Here is a 21,544-nt window from a genome sequence, read left to right as displayed (position 1 = left end):
GAGGAGTAACTACGTCTCCTGCGTCTCCCATGACGGCGCCTCTTCTTGGAGGAGCGTCTCCTCCTACGGGAGGATCTCTCCCTTGAGTAGTAACTTGAAGAACTCCTCTCCCCTGACGAATCCCGACGTCTCTTGCTTCTCCTCCGGCGACTCCCATCGCGGGGGGAACGCGAGGAGCGTTCCGGCCGCTTCGGGGACACCTCTATCACATCGGGACCGCCCCTGAAGGCCGCTCCCAAGGCCATTCCCGGCTCCTACATGTCCCCCTCCTAGACGGGAAGCCCCAGGACGGGAATGCATCGTCCTTCACTGGGGATCTGCCCGGAGTACGAGGGGGAAAGACATCCCCAACGGCAGAAGGGAAAAGGGTTGGAGCCGGGTGGTTGGGTGGATCCGTGACCGGGTAAACCGGTCCGGGTCCGGCCGCGAGCGGCGAGCTCCGCTCGAGAGCGGGAGGGCCGCCGCAGCGAGGCGAGCTGTAGCGGGGAGAGCCGTAGACGAAGAGGGGAGAGTCGAAGTGGGAAGCTCCGCAGAGGGGAGGGTTCGGGTCCCCCCCTCCCCCCCCCGCACCGATGCCAAGAGAGGACCAGGACGGGGAGCCCTGGAGCTGCAACCGCGACCAGCAGTCCACTCAGCACTGCGGAAGCCTCCGGTACCACCTGTTGGGGAAAGGACGACTCATCGGGACCCCCCCTGGGGGGAGACCCGGCAACGGACTCACCTAGGCCCCCTCGCTGGGAGGGGGCAGGAGAAAGAACCTGTAGCAAGGCGGAGGGAGACTTCCTCTCCGACGATACCGAAGGAGAAGGGGCGCCGCCGTCTCTGCTGCTGCTCTCACTCCTCGATCCCCGCGAAATCTTTGCTGAAGAAGATTTAGACTTCTTTTTCTTCTTAGTGGAAGCCAAATCCCACTGATACGATGGCCAAGAAATGCACTCCAAGCACGTGTTGTCTTTAGAGCAAGCGCCCCCCCTACACGAATTACATAAAGAATGAGGATCAATCAGAGGGGGCGAGAGAAAAGCTCCACAAGCCCGTCCTTCAGGACCGGGGCAACGACGTTGAGGCTCCGAGGCCGACATCGCACAAAAACACGATACACGCACACAAAGCACACACACGGACAAAGGATAAGGGCCGGACACCGGACGAGCAGGGGCGTGTTCACGCTCCTGCGACCAGAGAAGGACTGGCTATAGGTCATTAGGATGGCTTGGTCTCCGACCCCTGGGGCATAGGCCTGACCTGGGTGCGGCATATAACCAGAATTTTCTGGTCGGACCCGGATCGACATCCGGGAATCTCCTATGAAATGGTTCGAGGTAAGTATCTCGCATCGGAACAAACTGTTTATTGTGTACTGGGTACCAAACCTATATCCTGATTCGACAGGAGAACCTTTAACTGGCTATGAGTGATGGACTGGCTAAAACTATAGCAGATTCACATCAACTGTGTATCTGATGTCTAGGCCAGTCCTTTACGACGCTCCTGATTGGCTGTTGATAAGCCAATCGCAGGGCTGGAAACTTCCAGTCTCTCTCGCGAGTTCACATAGGCAGGATGTATGTTCCACCTCTCCTGACGGATACGTCTTTCAAAAGTATACCTCAGGAGAGGTGGAACATACACCATGCCTATGTGAACTCTCTCGAGAGAGAGATTGAGAGTTTACAGCACTGTGATTGGCTTATCAACAGCCAATCAGGAGAGTTGTAAGGGACTGGCCTATACATCAAATGCACGGGTGATGTGAATCTACTATAGTACACATTCAGTGCAATAACACCCAGTAATGTTTAGCCTTATATTTCACAGCTACGTAAGAGGAACAGTAAACCTTACTCGAGCATTCTCTTTATAGTATGTAAATCTACAAAGACCTAAAAAGCGGTAAAAGCGACTTACCGACAACTTGATGTCGTCCTTCCAACAGCGACACCTTGGAAGAATGGTGAGACCCAATGCCCAAAGAGTCCTGGAATAGAAAAAGAAAAGAATAAAGCTATATAAAAAGCAACTACACTTCATTAACTCTTTTACAATAACTGTGAAAGAATATGCTTCGTGAAACAAATACTTCACCATGAAGTGAAACTTTAACGCTTTTGTTTGTAAGGTTTAGTGTATGAATATAAATACAGGCGTTCAAGCGCTCTCACGAAGAGAAGATTACCAGTTCCTCAACTTTTATTATTAATTTCCCAAAGCTCAATTGCTTTAAAAAAATTCACAAATTCTGACATATATATAAACTTGTCCAAGTACAAATTACATTTCATAATCAACTTTCAGCTTGAGTAGGTTAAAAGAATAATAATAAAATTTTCAAGTTTTTATTAACACTTAAAAGTTATATTTCACGGCATCCGTCCTGTCTCTCGATTACGAAAAATACATCCAATAATCCTAATGTCGGTACTATATAGGCCGACTGCTTTTTCCCTGCTATGCCTCAAAACTTTCCTCTTCACCTACTTTTCTTTCTTGGTTAGGTCTCATTTTCTTCTTTATCACTTTTAGTTCCCGTAAGGTATCGTTATTTTCCCATTTATCCTCTCTTTCTTTTCCCTCGTTTGGCTTACTTTTTTCTTTTCCATCCCGTCAGAACTCTATAGTTTCCCCCATGAGAAAGACACTTCTCGGCTCCACGTCCAAATAAACATCTCAATTAAAAAAAATTCCTTCAATGAAATACTGGCAGCTGCATAAACACAAAAGCAGCTCCTTAGAAGAGATTCACTCTTGCCTAACAAGGGAAACCATTTGATGATGTCACCCAAAGTGAAAAACAGGTGACAGGCTTTCCAGCAGCGGGAGACGGCCAACCACGGCCGCCCGCGTTCCGTTTTCTGTACACAATCTGTCCAGCGCAGAAGACGGCAACAGACCCCAACCAGCAGGTGTTCAACGTGGCCCCTTGTCAACGCATCATTATGAGCAGAAATACATGCATGAGTTCTCTCATCCCAACGGTACATCACGTCTTTCTTCGAATTTATTTTCCTTTTTACCTCAATAAGGTGCGGATTTATGCAGAAACGTGAATTGGAAGGCCAGTTGCTGTCGGTTTTATGGTCTATAAAGTATGGTGTATAATAACGTAAGAATAGCGTTTGTGTACGTACGTGAACACATACACATAGGAGCGCATATAGTATATATATATATATATAATATATATATCTATATATATATATATATATATATATATATATATATATATATATATATATATAATATTATATATATGAATTTTTATCACATCACCGTGATTCATATACATGCATCGTGCTACAAATGTCCTTTGATATCCAATTCGCTCTACCTCGGAATTAATATATTTTCATATACCGAAGGGGAATTTTTAGGTGATAATAATTTCGTCCTTCGTGACCGAGTCGATAATGTCACTGAAGTCCTGATTTCTCCTCTGTCCGCTGGGCGCTGGTTCAAACCCACGAGAGGACGAAATTATCATCACCTAAAAAAATTCCCCTTCGGTTAACATATATGAAAATATATTAATTCCGAGGTAGAGCGAATTGGATATTAAAGGACATTTGAAGATTGATGCTATATATATATATATATATATATATATATATATATATATTATATCTATATATATATATATATATATATATATATATATATATATATATATATATATATATATATGCGTGTGAAATGATCCCTGGGAAAGTGAGTGGTTAAGAAGGGAGCAAGAGCACAAGTCACCGCCACATTCATCCTACTTTAATGTTCATTTGACCTTTGACCTGACTCTGCACAACAGCTTCTTTAGCAGAGTATGCAATCTTCTATAGCTCCAAATTTATGACCTCTTAAATATAACCTTGGTCTTATATTCCACCAAAATAAAAAGCTCCTTCACCAATGCTACAAAATCAATCTACAGTTTGAAGTTTGGAAAGCAAACTGGGGTCATACACCGGAAACTAAGTACTACACAAATGTTCTTTATACAGGGGATTTGTCCCCATTACCCATAACCCCTAATTGGGCACTCTCCATAGGGGGGAGGGGTAGTGCCGTCAGTGCACCTCTTGCGGTGAAATGTAGGCACTGCTAAAGGTTCTTTGCAGCATCCCTTCGGCCCCTAGCTGCAACCCATTTTCATTCCTTTTACTGTACCTCCATTCACATTCTCTTTCTTCCATCTGACTGTCCACCCTCTCGTAACAATTGATTCATAGTGCAACTGCTTTGAGGTTTTCCTCCCCATACACCTTTCAAACCTTGTCACTGTCAATTTCCGTTTCAGCGCTGAATGGCCTTATTTGCCCCAGTGGTTGGCATGTGTCCCAAAAGTCCATAAATCAATCAAACCTTAAATTGGGCAAATTCTTTTGTATTAACTGGGGATAGATATCGCCTTTCATTTTGAGTTGATTTTAAAAAAAGTTCTTACCTAAGTAAAAAAAAACACACACACATAATCCATCAAAATACGTACTGTAATGTTACACCAAAATGTATTGTGAAGAAGTTCACTGTTGTATTGTGAAGAAGTTCACTGTATCTCTTAAACTCGCCTGCTCCATATTAATAGGTAAGATGTATTTAAAGGTTTCCTTATCTTTTCCCACATATGTTGATATTTTGCATCCAAAACATAAAAATATAATTTACCAAGATGAATTATCATAATTAGCCACAAGAGCCAGAGTAGTAAATGGTCTAAAACGCAATAAGGAGCAAGTCTTTAACGAATGATCCGAATTGACCACCTCATAAAAAAAAAAAGATATTACTTTGTATGGAAAGGCCCATCTCATTTCATCACCCATCAGACTGCATTCCCTTCAGGGCTACCCACCATCCCTTGGCGTGAGCGACCGTCCAAGTCCGAGGTCAATTGCATTCATAATACTAACGACACGGTAGCTAAATCTTAAACGAAAACCACATCCTGGACTGCTGCTATTTCTAAAGTCACGTAATGGCATAATAAACACGTCTCGCAGCATGTTCCAGAAAGGGGCAACGAATACGTATCACTTATGGTCATTGTTGAATTTTTCCTTTCAAATTAGTTCGCATCTCTCTCCTTCGCTTTATGATGTTTCATATCTTGCGAACTCGCGTAAAATTCCCTTATGAACACGCCACCTTCTGCTCCTTATCGCTCATGCTTAAGCCATCAGACCTAATTTAGAGAGCTTTACATTAATCTGATAAAACCCTCTCAATCTTACAACAAATACAGTCATACGGAATTGCAGTTATAACATTTCAATTTGAGTGAGACGGGATTTCGCTGAAGCTCGAACACCTCACAATATCCAGACCTCGTTCAGTTGTAGAAACAACCAGCAATTGCAAAGAAAAAGGTAAAATAAAATTCCATCGCTACTTCAACCGTTTTGCTTGTACAACCCTAACTACGCCATGCAATGCATCGCTGAACTGTAGAGTTCCCCCCCCCCCCCTCTCTCTCTCTCTCTCTCTCTTCTCTCTTCTCTCTCCTTCTGCCTTCTCTCTCTCTCTCTCTAAAACAAATACACGAGACACTCCATGTACGCCATGTATGATACATCTCCGGGCTGAACTGTTTTCCGTCAGTCTATCTCTCACACACAGGCACTCAGTACGTATACCTTTCACACGGCGATGCGCTACTCCGCCCCACGCTTCCCACAACTTACGCACTTCCGCACTCAGGTAGACACGCCCCGTGTTCCTTTCCGCGTGCTGTGAACGGGTGCATCCGTATTTTCACTGTTAGCTCTGATTTGTTTATTTAACTGGAATCACTGATTAAATCTATGCCTGATCATTCACCAAGGGCTTAATAACGTCATCTTCAGAGAGGTGGGGGGAGGGGGGGGGGGAATAATCTAATTGTCTCGAGCTCCATTACGTGCTCTCCAAAATGAGAGAATATTTAACATCAAACTGATTATATTCGAAAAAAAAACTGCCATAAAACCTCTCAAATGTGAATGAGGATAATTAAACTGCCTTCAGCTTCACCGCGTGATCGTTACGAAAAATGAAAATAAATCTGAACTTTAACCAAAATATAATAAAAGACAAATAAAACCTAGAAATGAGAGAAAAAGAGAGACAGAGGCGTAACTTCGCGCACGAGCCGTCATATAATGAACTCTGTAGTTTTTGTCACGTTACACTTTATAAATGTGACGTGATACAAATTAAAAATTAGTCATGGAGAGCGCGCACTGCAGTGAGCTCAAAAACTAACTTTCCCCTTACTTGTGACAGACAGCAAGAGACGATTTCTATATCACACAACCAAAGATGGATTTTCAACGGTGGCGACGGCTCTGGTATCATTAGTGTCAGGGTTAATACAAAATTAATATCAATCGGGGTTTTCACGATAAAAGGAAAAACAGGAAACCAAGAAATGGGACTTTTAGCATTAACAATTTATCGTATGAAGGCATAATTACCTTGTCTTTGCGAATTTCGAAGGGAAGGGAGATGTTCTACATTCCCCGTGGTGAACTACACATTTATATTCACTAAATAGGGCTGACTTCGTGTAGAAAATTCTATTTTTAATGCAGCACTATTCCAAATACATAATTTCTGGGAAACCTGAGTTAATGCCGTAAAATAAGCATCTCCTTAATGCTGAAATACACTATTATTTGGCTCGAAGACGTCGTGCTATTTACTCTCAATAACTATTGATGATCTTGGCCAAAATGTATGCAAAGAAAACCATTGGATTTTATAACATGACAGCCAAATGACTGAGTAACTAGGAGCCGATAGGACGATGCAGTCAACCTTCAGTAAAGCTTACAGTGGACTACGTGAGGTTCAGTACAACACTATCCCCCTACAGGGCTTACCTGTAATGATTCTACATATGGAGGCCTTTCACCATATAAATTTTAGTAAAAACTTACAGCAGTACCTCTACTCGTTCATGAACAAAACATACATGGTCTGACTTATAAAACAAGCAAAAATCTAACAAACACAAACAATTTCAGTTACTAGGAAAAAAAATCAAACTAGACGTCATGGTCTGGAAAAAAAAAAAAAAAAACAGAACTGTCATGTAGTTCACCTAAGAGAAAGCTCCTTATGTCAAATATCCATGACTGGCTTTCTGGAAAAAGAGTTCCATTCCACCGTGACAATAGTTTGGCGCTTCTGTTGACCTACGCCATGGATTATGTACCTGGTGGTCAGTCCCAAGTGTTAGGTCGCAGCCAGAGAGGAAAAATTTCATGGCCAGCAACCTGATCCCAAAAAGGAACTGCTAAGATCCAGAGGGTTAACACACCTCTCCCACAAAAGTGAAAAAAAAAAAAAAACATACAGTTATGCGTGTCTAAAATGTCAAAACTCCCCAAAATGAGGACAAATGGGTTAAGTCACGTTCCTGCATTGAAGCGCGCAAGCGTGCACACCCCCACACCTACACTTACACACACACGACACTGTATACCAAGGCGTTCACTGTGTTATCGCCTCCCTATCATAATGAGAGATCGATTCTTAACGTTTTGGCGATCACATTCATCGGCATGGTTCAACAAACCATTAATGCAGCATCTCGCTCGGTGAGGCTCAGCTGCATCAGCTGCAGTTTGGTGGTTACAAACATCATAACAGAGGGATATAAAATATCGGCTAGGAGAAGAAAGATGAAAGTGGAAACTAACGTTTATATTTTCATATTATATTATTATAGTGCATGGTTTACATTCTTATATAGTCTAATTTTGTGGTATAAGAAGTCGTCATGGGATAATAATAGAAGAGTATGTAGTATATATATATATATATATATATATATATATATCTTCTTCTTCTTCTTCTTCTTCTTCCCAGCTTTTTCCCATTTTTTATATGGGGTCGCCGTTTCGGATGAGCCGTTTCCATCTTTTTCTATCTTGCACTTCTGCCTCATCATTCCCTTCTCATGTAAATCTCCTCTCACACAGTCCTTCCATCTCTTTCTTGGTCTCCCTCTCTTTCTTCTTCCTTGCACCTCCACTCCCATAGTGTGTCTCCCAGCGTGGTCCCTCATCTCTCCTCAACAGGTGTCCTACCATCTCAGCCTCCCCTCCTGCACTTTCTTTGATACTTCCACCACCTTAGTTGACCCCCTATGTAGTCATTTCTGATCCTATCCACTCTTGTTACCCCAGACATCCACCTAAGCATTCTCATTTCTGCCACATCCATCTTCTTCTGCTCTGCTTTTCTCATGCTTGCTGTTTCCGTACCATACAGCATTGCTGTTCTTACCACCGTCTTGTGAAATTTTCCTTTTAACCTAAGCGGCACTCTTTTGTCACAAAGAACTCCCGAGGCCGCTCTCCAGTTGTTCCAGCCTGCCTGTACCCGATGTTTTACTTCTTCTTCCATACTTCCTCCAGCGTTAACAAAAGATCCCAAATACTTAAACTTATCAACTCTCCTTATTTGCTCTCCACCAAGCTGAATACTTTCTCTATCATCCCCCTCAGTGGTGGTACACATATATTCTGTCTTGGATCTACTTATTCTCATTTTCCTCTGTCCTCCAGTACTTGTCTCCATCTTTCCAATTTCACTTCCAGATCTTCCCTGCTCTCTGCACACAGAACAATATCATCCGCATACAATATGTTCCATGGTACTGTCTCCCTTACTTCCTCTATTATAACATCCATCACTATGTTAAAGATAAATGGGCTCAGAGCCGACCCCTGGTGTAATCCTACTCTCACCTCAAAACCTTCTGTCTCCCCAACACTGCTCCTCACTCTGGTAAATACATTCCGGTGTACATTCCTTCTTTGTATCAATCGCACATACTTCTCTGGCACCATCTTCTCCCTCAGGCTCCTCCATACCTCTTGTCTCGGGACTCTGTCATAAGCCTTTTCAAGGTCAATGAATACCATATGTAGGTCCCTTTGTCCTTTCCCCGAATTTCTCCATTATTTGCCTCAGACAAAATATACCATCTGTTGTTCCCCTTCCCTTCATAAATCCCATCTGCTCTTTACCTATTTGTACTTCTTCTCTCAGTCTAGCATCTATCATCCTTTCCAGTATCTTCAAAGTGTGGGACATCAATTTAATGCCCCTATAATTACCACACTCTTGGACATCGCCTTTCCCTTTAAAAATTGGGATCAATATACTCCCACGCCACTCATTTGGTATCTTTTCCTGTTCAAGGATCTTATCATAAGATCGTACAGTATATCCACTCCTTCATCTCCTAATGCTTTCCATGCCTCCACCGGGATCATGTCTGGTCCGGTTGCCTTCCCATTCTCATCTTCTTCAGTGCATTTAGTACCTCTTGCCTAGAAAAACCTCATTACCATGCCAATGTTCACTTGCCCATCCTCTCTTATTAGTCTATTATTTTCTTCATTTAACACTGTTCGAAATATTCTTTCCATCTCTTCACAATGTCTTCCTCCTTCTAAGCACTACACCCTCTTGATTCTTTATTTGTTTGATGTGTGTTATATCTTTGGTGCTCTTATTTCTAGCCTTTGATAGCTTCATCATCTTCTTTAATCCTTCCTTTGTCCCCAGCTCATTATACACATCATCATACGACTTTGCTTTAGCTTGGGCTACCACCTTTTTCACACCTTGTTTTTCTCTCTGTACCTATTTCTGTCTTCCACTGACTGTGACTCTTCCCATCTTTTCTTTGCCTCCTTCTTATCTTTTACTACTTTCTCATGTCTTCATCCCACCACCAACTATCCTTTTCTTCCCATATGATACCAGATGTCCTCTCCTAGCAGCTCCTTTCCATGCCTTCTTATTACTGCTGCATTTCGTGCCCACCATTCTTGAACATCTTCAATCCCTATATCAATATCCTCCAAAACCCTCCTCTTAAACTCTCTCTTCTTATCCCCTTCCTTCTGTAATTCGTACCATTTAATTTTCCTTATCCCTTTAGCTTTGTTTTTTTCTTTCCCTTTTCAACTTCAAGTCCATACATAGCAGCCTGTGTTGGGGGGCTACATGGTCGCCTGGAATAACTTTGCAGTTCTTGACCTCCACCAGATTTATCCTTTTATACAAGAAATAGTCTATCTGGGAGAATCTTCCCCCACTCCTATATGTTATTAGGTGTTCCCTTTTCTTCTCAAAAAATGTGTTTACTATTGCCATGTCGAATGACACAGCAAAGTCCACTACACTCTCTCCTTCTGGGTTTCTCTCCCCAATTCCATGGCCCCCATGCACCCGCCCAATCGCCTCATTTTCACTTCCGACAGGCCATTCAAATCTGCCCCAACTATCACCCTCTCATGCTCTTCCAGTTCTTGCATTATTCCATCCATGTCTCTCCAGAAATTTCCCTTCTCTTCTTCTGTGCAACCAACTTGTGGTGCAATATGCGCTTATAATATTCAGAATCTCTCCTCCATAACATATCTTCAATCTGATGATACGGTCATTCTTTCTATGCACTTCTATTACCGAGTTCTTTAGTTCACTAGACAGTACTATGCCAACTCCATTCTACCTTGTTTATTTGCTCCACTATAATATAGCTTATATCCATCTCCCAACTCTTTAGCTTTATTTCCTTTCCACCGCGTTTCTTGCACACACACAACATGAAACGCTGGTGGAAAGGAAATAAAGCTAAAGAGTTGGGAGATGGATATATATATATATATATATATATATATATATATATATATATATATATATATATATATGTATATGTTACATACATATACGTGAGCGCGCGAGACAAAAGTTTAACCTAGTTAAAAATTGGCTACGCGTGAACGCCATCATAAAGCATATCACTAAAGACTGCTACTACTACTACTACTCTACATTCCCATACTGATCCGATCAAGATTAAAACTTACTAAGAAGCCGGATCGGAACACAAGAAAGTGGCATCTGCACTGCATGTCTGGGATGTCATGAATAGCAATGAAGTGATGACGATGCATGAAATCTTTGCAGGCTAATTTCACGGAAAGGGAGCGACTCTCTTCAATAATGACAGCTGTGTGTCACTGCATAGAGCCAATTAACCTCTCATTTTCCTCCTATACCAGTCTTATTAAGTTAAAATGACGCGAATCAAAGAAAACACGAAGCAGAAATAGGCAGTGTAACAAAATGAGAATAAAAATAACGTTTTAGTCATCGAAGGTAAATTTGTATCCAATCTTCCCCCTTCCAACAATACCCACTCGACGATCTATTCTGGTCTCAAAGGGGAGATCAACAATGGAAGCCCTAATTGCCCACAACTGGGTGAAATTCGCGTTCGAAGGCGAACACCAGAACAACCTCGACCCAATTACGGTAACTCCAGCTTAAGAAGTTTTCCATTACAAAAACCAAGAATAGAACAATGGTCAATATGAGTGAATAACTGCCCAATAACATTAAAAACTCTATTCTCTTCATATTCAATATTTTACCCCTATTCAGCCAAGTCAAATTTGAGGCTTTAACAATATCAAGGGTCCCCAGAGCTCCAAGTCGCATTTTTTATTTTTGCTCCAGTCTTCTAAAAATATCCTACTTTACCCATGGAAAAGCGTATTTGTATATGTAGACTCCAAAGTGGTCGAAAATCCCATTATGTAACAAGGGTGGTGATATGCGTGTTTGAAAATGCCAATTTGCAAACGAGTTTTTCTCACGATTTTTTATTTCTAATCTGCCCCTGGAGACCCTTAATATTATGAACGCATTATTGATATATAATATCAATAATGCGTGTATATTGATATATAATAACAATATACACGATCTAGTTAAAAATTGTTACACCATTCTGCTCGACGAAAATTTAGTCATTCTGATTTCGCTCTGAGGTCTGAAGACATCGGCAGGGAAGACAGTCCTCGAATAGTGATAAGGCAAAATTGCGTGATTGGTATTTAAGATAACATACTTTTGCCTATTTCGACTCTCTCTCTCTCTCTCTCTCTCTCTCTAACACACACACACACACACAAAATAGGTAATTACTGGATACAACAAAGATAACGAACAGATCCTAGTCATTCTTATTTCCATGAAATAAAAATGAAAGAAGAAAGTCAGGGCCATATAAATTCTATAACTCGGAGATGTCTGAATTTATTTACTATACAATACTGAATCTATTACAAAAATTTCCTACATACTGAGGAATTTGAAATAGATTCCTTGGTCGTTCAATGCCAAACGAATGAATTCAGTAGTACTAGGAGGTCGAGAGTTCTATGCTATATATACATACATACATACACACACACATACACACACAAACAAACACACACACACATATATAATATATATATATATATATATATATATATATATATATATATTATATATATATATATATATATATAAAAGGAACCTGGCATGTGTTTGAAAAAAATCATAATACAACTCATCTCCGATATCATCTTCATCATTTTTATAGATTTCCATTATAATTTTAGTCTAGATGGCTTTTGCAATTTCTAAAAATGACGATAATTACTGGCAAGACGGCCTTTTCCTTTTTTCTTCAAAGATTGCGGTAGTAGTTTTTTTTTTTTGAAGACTGTCCAAAAATTTTCCAACACTAAGAGAGTATTTTTGACCATGATGGATCTCACAGCTCTTCATTACAAAAATATTATTGGCGGAACTGACTCAATAATGAGTAAGTCTACGAGAGAGAGAGAGAGAGAGAGAGAGAGAGAGAGAGAGAGAGAAGTTTAATATCAAGGATCCTGCCAGTGTGGTTTCAATGTCGTGAATATGCTATTATAGATTCTAACAAGTCATTTATTGGAATGTATATTTGCACACGACCTCAACTTCCAACGCTGTGTTGTGAAAAAAAAAAAAAAAAAAAACGGAAAGAGGGAGTAATTTATTTCGAAAGTTAAAATCGGTCGCCTTGAAAATTCTTGTTCATCATTTAAAGTTTAAATGTTCTGCCTCATCAGTTGATTATCAGTGCATCTACTGTTCCTTTTTTGTTGTGTAAGATTGTTGGACGTTTCCAATAAAACCATAAGAGCAATATGCATTCTACAATCAAGCAGAGGAAAGAACATCTTCCTAAAGTAATCACCAAAACGAGTTAAGTATCGTATTTTCAAAACAAGCGACTACCTTAAAAAACAAGACGCTTTGTTGATCATTATTCCTCCACTTAAACTTCAAACTAACAACAAAAATGAGTAATATTTCCCCGTAACAACTGTGCATATATATATATATATATATATATATATATATATATATATATATATATATATATATATATATATAATGTCAAGCATTTGACAGAGAACCTTTGAGGCCAAACTGTCACTATCAGCACCATTAATAAATACAATTAATTGTGGTCTCAACACAGCAATGGTCACAGACGTCGCGTTGGTTAAGTCTGGACATCCACAGATGGTCGATATCTTTCTTCGTAAAAGACTGAGCAAACTGAGGGAATAAAAGACTAGGCAAGACGAGGGAATAAAAGACTAAGACAAGGAAATAAAAGGCTAAACAAGACGAGGGAATAAAAGACTAGGCAAGACGAGGGAATAAAAGACTAAGACGAGGAAATAAAAGGCTAAGCAAGACGAGGGAATAAAAGACTAGGCAATACGAGGGAATAAAAGACTAAGACGAGGAAATAAAAGACTAAGACGAGGAAATAAAAGGCTAAGCAAGACGAGGGAATAAAAGACTAGGCAAGACGAGGGAATAAAAGACTAAGACGAGGAAATAAAAGGCTAAGCAAGACGAGGGAATAAAAGACTAGGCAAGACGAAGAATTGAAAGGCTAAGCCAAATGAACAAATAAAAGACTGGGCAAGACGACGAATTGAAAGACTAAGCCAAACGAGGAAATAAAAGACTGGGCAAGACGAAGAACTGAAAGGCTAAGCCAAATGAGGAAATAAAAGACTAGGCAAGACGAGGGAATAAAAGACTAAGCAAGACGAGGAAATAAAAAGACTAAGCAAGACGAGGGAATAAAAGACTAGGCGAGAAGGAGGGCATCGAAGCAAGCTGCGACACGATTAACTGGTTATCTGAACAGAATTCCATTATATTCTTTCTGTGGGAGTGAGTGAGTGAGTGAGTGAATGAGTCAGTGGCTGAAACGTGACCTGGCAGTTTTTACAGCTTGCGGTTACAGCTCGTTACGCTGCAAAATCCTACGTCCGAAAACAGTTAGGCTCAGCAGTGCCTCCTCCTCCCGCTCCTCCTCCTCCTCCTCAACCTCCTCAACCTCCTCCCCCTCCTCAACCTCCTCCCCCTCCTCAACCTCCTCCTTCTCTTCTTCTTCTCCTTTAGCGTAAAGTTCCTAAAACGGGGCGACAATGGTCGGTTGGCGACGTCGACATCCAACTGCGAATTTAACTCCTCAGTGACGAGTAACGTAAAGGGTCCATCGCTGGTTTCTGATTGTAGCAACTGCGAAAGATCTTCGGAGTCTTGATATCAAGGCTTGACGACGGATATGACACGACTATTTTCCCCAGTCGTCTCGAGTAACGTTTACGGCCTTCAATGAACGACGACTATATAGCGTCTCGGTAATGTCCGTGATTCAGGAAAAGTACAGGTTTAGTTTTTTTGTTTTATTTATTTATCTATTTATTTTATCTTGCTGACTTGTTCTGGTTTCATAAGCCCAAGTTGCAAGTATGGAATTGCGATGGAGGTTTATGTCAAAAACTGTCATTTACGTCTCAACAAGTCAACGATATAAAAGTCACCCAGTTCCTCTGGTCACGTGAGGGCCTCGGTGAGTTCCAGTGGTGCTCGCATGATTCAGCTACCATGGGTCACAATAAGGTCTGAATGCTTACTATGTGATTGACGTGTTGGGTATACACACAAGTGCCAAGGCTATATGGGGACAGATGTGAAAAAAAAAATAGAATAAAAAAATAGTGATCCAAAATTTGACAAACCACAACGCAACTTGGGGCCTTCGTGATATGGTTCAATACGATTATATTGAATCTCAATCAGAAAATTGTAATATGCAAGCATGACGTCAGTCGGAAGGGTTTTTTCAAATCTATTTACATTGTTAAAATTTTTAGTCTCAATGATTATGGGCTGGTGACGGGGGCTTGTTAAAGAATGTAGAACCAACTCCCTGGAAACGTTGGCGAAGCCATTTTCACCTCACGGAATATAAGACACCGTTATCTATGGGTTCGTAAGCCTGCTTTCATCATTCCAAGCTCTTGACAAGTTTTTGTGTAAATTTCAAGATAATGTTTGGTCCTCTCGGTTAATATGATACTGGTGTCACAGTGGCACCAAAGTTAAGCATATCTTAGTTTGACAAGACCACTGAGCTGATTAACAACTCTCCTAGGGCTGGCCCGAAAGAATTTGATATTTTTACGTGGCTAGGAACCAATTGGTTACCTAGCAACGGGACTTACAGCTTATTGTGGAATCCGAACAGCATTATATCGAGAAATGAATTTTTATCACCAGAACTAAATTTCTCTGGTTCCGCGTTGGCCGAGCCGAGAATCGAACTTCGGACCACCGGATTGGTAGCCGAGCGCGAAATCCACTCGTCCAACGAGGAACTGCCAGTGGCACTACATCTCCCAATATCAATATAAGACAAACAGTTTTCTTCTGGTTCTTCTAACTGTCTGGATTACACCCTGAACCGCAAGATGGCTGCTTTCCAGATGGCAGTTCTACCTTATTTCCAAAGTTCTTGGTTTGTTAATGTTCAGTTTATAACATGAAAACATTTGGAGGAATGATTTTGTAATGGCAGAGCATAATAACTTCATTGTCTTCAAAGTAGCATCGAACGATACCGATTTATAACAAACTGATTGGCTTGAGAATAAAATAAATGCGTGCAAATTAAAAACCAGGGAAATCAATCTTAATGCATGACACGCTTGGACGTTTTTTTTTTTTTTTTTTTTGTTTTTTTTTTTTTTTTTTAATGAAGCTTGATGGAGGGTGCAAAAAATTCAATTTTCCCATTAAAATGAGACTGAACTGCCACTGAAGAAAGGGTGATCACAAAAGCAGATGCTGAATCATCTTTTTTTTTTTTTTTTTTTTTTTTTTTTTTTTTTTTTTTTAAGCCATGATATAAATGTTTTATATAATCAATTCCATGCTACTTAACAAAGATGTAACTGTTGCAACAAAAAAAACAAAAAAGCCTTAACAAAACTAAAATACAAGTGAGCGCTATCTAAAAGTCAATGGAGGAGAGGGAGAGAGAGAGAGAGTTCTTCCTCTCTCTCAACAATCAACTAACAACCGAGTACTAATTCACTGCTTGACTCAGCGTCAGCAGCGGTATAAGAATCATACTAGATTTTTAAGGAGCGACCCCCCCCCCCCCCCCCTCCCCAAACTGTTCCTAGTCCGGTGAGAGAGAGAGAGAGAAGAGAGAGAGAGAGAGAGAGAGAGAGAGAATCATTTGTATATATAATGAATAACTATTGAATAGTTTTACCTCAGTGAGTTAAGGTTGCCTCGACGAAGCCGTTCAGTTTTGACGGTATACATTTTGAAAGAAAACACACACACACACACACACACACACACCGCAGCTTCAGCCCACAAAATTCGACCAATAACTAGGTGTACAAATTCACTGCTCAGATCAACAAAGGTGGTAGACTGGATTTTGGAGAATATAAATAAGCCCATTCGTCCTTTTTCGTCAAGTTCGAGAATCGAACCCAGATTCTCTCACCCTGGCCGAGAGAGAGAGAGAGAGAGAGAGAGAGAGAGAGAGAGAGAGCGTTGGGGTTCGATTAACCCAATTGAAAACCAGTCAATACGTCGCCTTCCCCATCTATTTGTTACGCAATGGGACGCCAGAAATTGGATCGTGCCGGATGAAGGATATTGGATTCGGGATAATAACTCGGGACATACGAGAAGACAACTGGGAAATGGAGAAAATCGAACTATACCAAACACACACACACACACACACACACACACAAAGCTGACTTTCATCCCATCATTCGTGAACGTACTTGACACAAACGGTCCACGAAATCGTCAGGGTGTTTCTCTCAGTTTTTCTCAGACTTTGAAAGCACAAATGCAAGTGCTCTTGCAAGCACACACGCACACGCACGTGAAGTCAACCAGGTGGACAGACGCAGCATGTTTAGATATAACTTGCAACAACGAAATATCTAAACAAAAAAATTATTAAAAAAAATAACGATCACAGACATGAACTAAAATAAAGTATCTATCACAGACACGAGTTCTAATATAAAATCATTTATCAAGAGACATGAGCAAAAGTAGCGCACCAATTTTTGCAAACAAAACAAAAATGAGCTAAAACACCAAAGCATTTGTACAGAATGAGGGAAATTATTAACTAATTGAAATGAGCTGAATTAACGAATCTCCGGAACCTCAAAAATGAGATAAATTAAGAAAGCATTACAAGATATGAATTAGAATATCTAGATATTTATAGTGAAAAAGGCCATTTACACATTGTCATAAAAATCCTATATGTTTTCTGTTCATGATAGTTCCTATTTCTTTATTTTCTTCTTTTTATTGTATCACTACATCAACTTCTCTGCAAAAGTTCGTCAGATTACGTACTCGACAATAATTATCTTTAGATAATAATAACAACAATAATAATAATAACAGACCCAGTACCAGTACAAAAACAGTAGCAAAAGCCCTCCACTGGAGCCTGTGTAAGAAACACTAGCTACCTTGCAGTAATAAGTGGTACGAACACCAACCTGTGGGATTGATAGAAAACGATCAAGCAAAGAACCTCTGGGACTATGGTATCAGAACAGAGGGTGATACGTGCCAATAGACCAGATGTGACGTTGATTGACAAAACTAAGAAGAAAGTATCACTCATCGATGTCACTATACCATGGGACACCAGAGTAGATGAGAAAGAAAGAGAAAAAAACTGGTAAGTATCAAGACCTGAAAATAGAAATAAGAAGGATATTGGATATGCCAGTGGAAATCGTACCCATAATCATAAGGACAATAGGCACGATCCCAAGATCCTTGAATAGGAACCTGGAAATATTAAATGTAGAAGTAGCTCAAGAACTCGTGCAGAAGAGTGAGCTCCTGAAAAAAGCGCACATAGTGAGAAAAGTGATGGATTCCTAAGGAGGCAGGATGCAACCCGGAACCCCCCACAATAAAACCACCCAGTCGGATATGACTGTGACAGCGCCCCCCCCAAAAAAAAAAAATAACTGAAAAATAAATAATAAATAATAATAATAATAATAATAATAATAATAATAATAATAATACTGATATATATAATCATAATTAATAATATTAATATTAATTATTCTATTAATTAATAATTAAATAATAATAATAACCCAATAATAATAATATTATTAATTAATTATTATTATTAATTCTTGTTATTATTATTTATTATTTTTAATTATTCCCACCACTGAATAGTTTACTTCTGGGTGAATTGGATAGAATATTTCCTGTCAAACACGTTATGTAAACACTCGAGGCTGCTCTTGAATTTTCTTAGTCAACACGGTCATCCCTATTATTATTATTTATAAAACTAATCCTCAAGAATCTGGGGGTTTTATAGGACTGATATCAGTTATTGGTTTCATGAGGAAGTTTGGCACTGATAGAGGGAAAAAAATGAAGTAAGCAAACGGAAATTAGGTTTCTAGTACTCGTATTTGTTTAGCTGATGTGTTATTGCTACTCATCTTGCTAAGCCTTAATTTATCAATTAATTTTCTCTTTTTTATTGAGACATCATCTTTCTGTATTTCCCTTTACCTTCTTACTTCTTCTTCGTGAACACCATATTCTTTGGAAGCTTGAATTTCAAACCAATGGCCACAGTGAATTTGTTCCATATGAAGAGGTTTCATCTCTGAATAAGACTACTGGGTCTTGATCCAGTCTGACCACCTTCACATCTTTTGAGAAAGGGCCACAGTTAGGGGGCTTGAAAGTACTCGTGTTTTAAGTAAAATACCATGTAAATACTTTCAAGTAAACAAGTTATACTCAGTAATCTTGCAGGGTTTGCATTGCCATCTGCAGACAAAACTGAAAGAAGTTTTTGTTTGGTTCAGTAAGTTCATAGTCGTTTTAGGAGCTGATAACTCATCAATCGTCAGTCATATTGTCACCTTTCCTACCTACGTAATCCCGGCACAAAATCATCTTCTTCCCAGCTTTCTCCCTATTCGGGGTCGCCGTTTTTAATGAGTCTCTTCCATCTACTTCTGTCCTGTGTCATTTAATCCCGGCACAAAATGCAGCACATAAACACTGAAGATTGTTTGTTTGTTTGTTTGTATGGTGTTTTTACGTTGCATGGAACCAGTGGTTATTCAGCAACGGGACCAACGGCTGTACGTGACTTCCGAACCACGTCGAGAGTGAACTTCTATCACCAGAAATACACGTATCTCACTCCTTAATGGAATGCCCGAGAATCGAACTCGCGGCCACCGATAAACACTGAAGAAGAAAAAATCAAAAGTGGGGAGGGGCATTTCGCAAGAGACGGGTCGGTTAGCGGAAATCGCCAGAGAGCAAACAACAGAGCGAAGGTCTGCAGACCTGGCAACAACCAGCAACAGATGGCTATAAGACTTCGAGGAGGAGTCTCTGCTGCCGGAATGGGCGACCCAATAACCCTGTTCGCTTCTCTTTCTTCTTCTTCAATCCTATTTAAGTCTATCTAAGCCCATCCCAGGGTCCCCTCCTATCTCCCCTAAAAAAATGAGCCATTCAAAAGGTACTTTTCAGTGAGTTAATTGACGATTCATATCGCTGGGGTTATCAGTGGTTTTGGGGTTGGTATACAAGTCTCTCTCTCTCTCTCTCTCTCTCTCTCTCTCTGCTGTTAATCTGTTTATTTGTAGTGGATCATTCCTCATTCGTGGAGAATAATTTTCAGACTAAATTACTTTGTCGGTTGTTAACCTTCAATGATGTTCTTTGATATTAAGATAATCACCAGATTTAACAAAATACAATCTCTCTCTCTCTCTCTCTCTCTCTCTCTCTCTCTCTCTCTCTCTCTCTCTCTCTCTCTCCGTTTATCTTCATAGTGTGACTCATGTCTCCTCTCTGTCTTTAGTCTTTATATGTCGTAAAATTTTATGCCGGGGACCGAATTTGTTTTTCACACATCGCCTTTGTTTACCTTTCATCACGATGACCTTCGATATTGTGATGGTAGTTCGACAAATCTCTCTCTCTCTCTCTCTTTCTCTCTCTCTCTCTCTCTCCGTTTATCTTCATAGTGTGACTCATGTCTCCTCTCTGTCTTTAGTCTTTATATGCCGTAAAATTTTATACCTGGGACGAATTTGTTTTTCACACATCGTCTTTGTTTACCTTTCATCACGATGACCTTCGATATTGTGATGGTAGTTCGACAAATCTCTCTCTCTCTCTCTCTCTCTCTTACACACGCCCACAGCTTTCCGAGAACAGGGAAGCCGATCTTCAGAAGCTTCGAGGAGGGATTTAACAATTGTCGGTGGTGGTGACAACGCACCAGCAGCAACTCTCGTCTTTCCCAACCAAAGATTTCGGGGGATCCCGTTACAATCATTCAACCTCCATTCCCTCTCCTCTGGAATACGTGCAAACCGGGATGACGAGAGAGAGAGAGAGAGAGAGAGAGAGAGAGAGAGAGAGAGAGAGAGAGAGAGAGCGTCTACAAATTTCCCTAACAGATGGATTTATGGAAGAAGTCCTGTAAACTCGAGTTAAACTATAATTATTATATGTATAACAATTATTACTGTAAAAAATTATTGTGTAAATGAAATTTGAAAGAGAGAGAGAGAGAGAGAGAGAGAGAGAGAGAGAGAGAGAGAGAGAGAGAGAGCGCGTCAACAAATTTCCCTAACAGATGGATTTATGGAAGAAGTCCTGTAAACTCGAGTTAAACTATAATTATTATATGTATAACAAATATTACTGTAAAAAATTATTGTGTAAATGAAATTTGCGATGTTTGTAAATAAACATTGATTTAAATCAATAAAAAAAAAAAATAAGAGAACATCCCTTCATAGTTTTCCAACACTTCCTCTTGGATAAAACCAATGGATGAAGTTCGTATTTTTCTTTTTATGATTTTTTTTTATATATTTTCTTTAGAAATTGAAGGTTTCAAGGCCACTCGTGCACTGATGCACCGACTCCTTGGTATCAATGTGACCCACTGCCTCATGCCTCATGGTTCTCCTGTGTTCGTTGCTTTACGGAATCGCAAATCTTTTCTAGTCTCCAGCTGAAAAATATCACAAAGAATAAAAAGAGAAAAACACTAATGTTTTTCCTCGATCATTCCACGAAAGAAATAATATTTATGTTGGTGCGATTGGGAAAACAAAGCGCAACCCCGTTAATTAAACAAAGCTTCATCCATCGCCTTTTGCGGAAACTTCAACATCCGCACCAAACTTGAGAGTTTCATGGTGTTGGTTTACTGTTAATGTTGCAAGCAATAAACACAGAGCTGAGAATTGTAAATGCCTGCTGCATACTGAACAAG

General features: G+C 40.1%; 1 protein-coding gene across 1 annotated transcript in view; it reads right to left on the bottom strand.

Moving 5' to 3' along the window:
* The window catches only part of LOC135226546 (microtubule-associated protein futsch-like), a 302,767-nt gene that overhangs the window by 23,193 nt on the left and 258,030 nt on the right, over positions 1–21,544 (bottom strand). Inside the window, 1 exon segment of the mRNA XM_064266202.1 lies at positions 1,909–1,978. Within this exon segment, the coding sequence (XP_064122272.1) occupies positions 1,909–1,978 (70 nt within the window).

This window comes from Macrobrachium nipponense, chromosome 14 (assembly GCF_015104395.2).
Source record: "Macrobrachium nipponense isolate FS-2020 chromosome 14, ASM1510439v2, whole genome shotgun sequence".
Classification (NCBI taxonomy): domain Eukaryota; kingdom Metazoa; phylum Arthropoda; class Malacostraca; order Decapoda; family Palaemonidae; genus Macrobrachium; species Macrobrachium nipponense.
This window is presented reverse-complemented; position numbering and strand designations above follow the sequence as displayed.